The sequence below is a fragment of the Tupaia chinensis genome, unplaced genomic scaffold, assembly GCF_000334495.1.
Source record: "Tupaia chinensis unplaced genomic scaffold, TupChi_1.0 Scaffold000273_1, whole genome shotgun sequence".
Classification (NCBI taxonomy): domain Eukaryota; kingdom Metazoa; phylum Chordata; class Mammalia; order Scandentia; family Tupaiidae; genus Tupaia; species Tupaia belangeri.
In genome coordinates, this window is record NW_006159755.1 from 2,033,086 (window position 1) to 2,036,192 (window position 3,107).

The 3,107-nt window shown below is 56.4% G+C and overlaps 1 protein-coding gene across 3 annotated transcripts in view; it reads right to left on the bottom strand.

Annotated features, from left to right (window-relative positions):
* Window positions 1-7: 7 nt before the first annotated feature.
* The window catches only part of SYVN1 (synoviolin 1), an 8,292-nt gene continuing 5,192 nt past the window's right edge, over window positions 8-3,107 (bottom strand). The window contains exons 12-17 of one of the 3 annotated variants that reach the window (XM_027772425.1): window positions 2,948-3,070; window positions 2,551-2,679; window positions 2,296-2,460; window positions 2,024-2,210; window positions 1,095-1,246; window positions 8-1,022 (exon numbers count right to left, since the gene is read on the bottom strand). In XM_027772425.1, the coding sequence (XP_027628226.1) occupies window positions 916-1,022; window positions 1,095-1,246; window positions 2,024-2,210; window positions 2,296-2,460; window positions 2,551-2,679; window positions 2,948-3,070 (863 nt within the window). In that variant the 3' untranslated portion in view covers window positions 8-915. Of the gene's footprint in view, window positions 1,023-1,094; window positions 1,247-1,274; window positions 1,929-2,023; window positions 2,211-2,295; window positions 2,464-2,550; window positions 2,680-2,947; window positions 3,071-3,107 lie in introns of those variants that run through there. The other 2 variants (XM_027772424.1, XM_027772426.1) reach the window with 2 other exon arrangements.

Genomic DNA, 3,107 nt, shown 5'->3' on the forward strand with positions numbered 1-3,107 from the left:
TAGCCTGTCTTTCCTGCTGCTCTTTCCTGGGGTCAAGCATTCAAATTCAAAAGACAAAAGTTAAGCCAAAAGACTCTAGTAAGGAAGTATTCCAATTCTTGTAAATGCAAGAAAAATTCTGCAAGTTGAGAAGTGGCCTTCCTTGGGTTCTGGGCTTGCAGTGGTTAAGGAGCAGACACACTAGCCCTCAGCCTGGAATGTGGCTGGGCAGTGGCTGCTGGGTGAGATGGTTGGTCTCACCTGAGAAGCTGCAGGGGAAAGGGACCTGGGGGGATGGGAGGGGCAGGGTCCCTCAGTGCTGCCCGCCTGCCCCCCAGCCCCCAGGCACTCCTTTCCCTGAGTTTTGTGGTTGCCAGTAAGACATGGAAATGCCATAGGGCATAGGGGGCACAGCCACCACCACAAGGGGCTTCTGGGGAGATGAGGGTAAGAAAAGGATGTCAGTACCAGTCTTGGCGGTGGGCCAGGGAGCAGTTCCTGGCCTGTCTCCAGCCCCTCTGGAGTCCGTACTTGAGAATGGGAGCTAATACTGTTCGGCACTGCAGTGACTCCACACACAAGAGCAGGGCTCCAAGGGGCTGCCTCTTCTCCCAGGAAGGGGTGAGAGAGAAGAGAGCTGCTCAGAGGCTGAACCTCTTGCCTTCATGGCCCCAGCTGAACACAGGGCTGAAGAGTTGGAGAGACGGGCTGGAACAGACCCAAGATCCCCATGGCTGCCTGGGATCCTGCAAGCTGGGAGTCAGCTGGGAACTCTCAGGCCTCTCTCCACTTGGCCTTGGGGATGCCACCACCTCGTTCTCAGAGCTGGGGGTTACTACTCCCTGCTGCAGACAGAGGGAGCTGGCACTTGGTGGCAGGACATATTCCAGCGAGGGCTGCTCGAGAGTGGGGGCAGGAGCCAGGACTAGGACAGTGTCAGTGGGCAATGGGGGATTCCAACTTTTGCAGGCGGCGGCGACGGAGCTCTGCAGCATCAGGTTCCCCATCCTCAGGCAGCTCCTCTGTGCCCACTGACTCAGGAGCTGGGAATGGAGAGGTCAGAAGTGGAACCTACAAGTCCCCTGCCCCACTGGCTATAGGCTAACCACTCCTACCTGGAGGCTTTTCCGTTTCCAGAGCTGATGGGGAGGTGCCTGGGGATGGAGTGGTGGGCTCAGAGCTGGGAATGCTGGTGGAGGAGGCAGCAGCGACAACTGTAGGGGAAGTCTCCTCTGTGGGGCTGACCACCGTGGCAGGCCGGGGAGGCCTGGAGAGAGAAGGGAGGAGAGGTGAGCCTGACCTAGGCATCCTGGGGCAGGCCGATCTCCCACCTTTGGTGAGCTTGGAGGACAAAGTCTAGAATGATGTGCTCCTATGACGAGCAGACACAAATGAACATGTGCTGAATGAACTCAGAACAACTTGATTTAAGGCCCAAGTGACACTAAGCCATGGACTGAAACTGCTGGTTTCCGTCCTGGGGGTGTCAGCAACCTTAAGGGTATCCCCTGAATAAGTCTCACAGCACTCAAGCCTTGGACTGCTGTCATTGTTGGGCAATGGGCACTTTGTACATGTCTCCTATGAATAGGAATTAGAACTCTTCTGTTCAAGTAAGGTCGTAGAGGTTGCAAAACCAGTGAGCAATGAGACCAGTACTTCCACTTTGGCTAGGATAGCTCCCAGTGACTTTATTATGTGGTGCCTCACTTGAGGAGCAGCAATTCCCCACAGTTTCACCACATGTCAGGAGACCATTATATGATAACGATATAGGAAGTAATAAGGTCATGAAAATTGTGAGTAATTTGCCCTCGAAAAAGTATAAAGTAAGAAGATCCAAAGCTTTCTAACAAGTATCGCTGAGATCCAGACATGCTTTCTGGAGAGGTTAAAAAAGTACCAGGAGTTGGTCCTTGAGGCTCTAGGTGGGTCTGCAGATAGATGGCCTAAGTCAGCATGGGAAGCGAGGGCAAAGAATCACTGTTAGGAACCTTCCCATGATAGCCCTCCCCTCCCCTCCCTGCCAAGTCCACATACTTACCCCAGGGAAGCCAGCACAGTGAGGTACTGGTTGATCTGCAGCATGGCAGCATCCAGCAGTGTGTGGATGTTGCGCAGGCTCTGCAGACGGGCCTCCAGATGCTGCCGCTCATGGCCCTCCAGAGCCTGCAGCTCCTCTGGGGTCAGGCCAGCAAAGCCCGCAGGGGGCACAGGCATTGGGGGGAAGGCTGGAGAGAGGCAGAGTCTCAGTCTGGGCTGCTTGGGCCTGACAACCAACCCATCCTCTACAACCTGGGAAGTGGCTCAACTTACCAAAGGGTGGGGGCAGAGGCATACCCATCCAGGGAGGCGGGAAGGGGAAGCCTGGGGCAGGGCCAGCCTCTGGGGCTGAGGCAGAGCCAGGGGCAGGGGCAGAGGTGGGAGCAGCACTGGTGCCAGCAGCTGCGGTTGTGGCTGCTCCACTGGGCCGAGAAAGGGCTGCTGAAGAGCAAGAATATGAAGTAAGTGTCACTGATCTGGTTCTGTCCCTACCCCCTCCCCAGCAGCTGTAGTACCCAAGAGGCTCACCTGCACTGGTGGTTGGAGGGGCCACAGCCTCTCCTGAGCTGGGAGGAGGTGGGACAGGGGGAAAGGGGCCCATGGGGGGCCATAGTGGGAACATCCCTGGAGGAAAAGGAGGCAGGAGGCCCTGGGGGACTGCAGAGAAAGAAGATAGGGTGGTGAGTAAAGTGCCAACCTGAGATAGACCCAATTCCCAGGCAGGGGCCTTGGCAATTGGGAGTTTCTGTCTTCTGTTCCCACAGGCTCCGACCTCAGCACTAGTCAACTGGTTGCAACCATCTATTTCTCATCTTTTCATTCCTCCTTGGCCTAGACTCTGAGCTTCTGAGGAGCAGAGATTAATTTTCCCAGAATATACTACACCCAGCCCAGCATATTAGATGGCCAAACAAGGGACACTCACAGTTGGGGGGCTGGGGCAGGAGTGGTGGGGGGTGAGGGGCAGGAGGTGGCCCCTGATCTGCTGGCTCAGGAGGTGGCGGTGACTGGGCTGGCAGGGATGCCCGCAGGACATCCATACGGCAGGGAGGGGAGGGCTGATGCCGCTGGGAGCACGAGGGCAG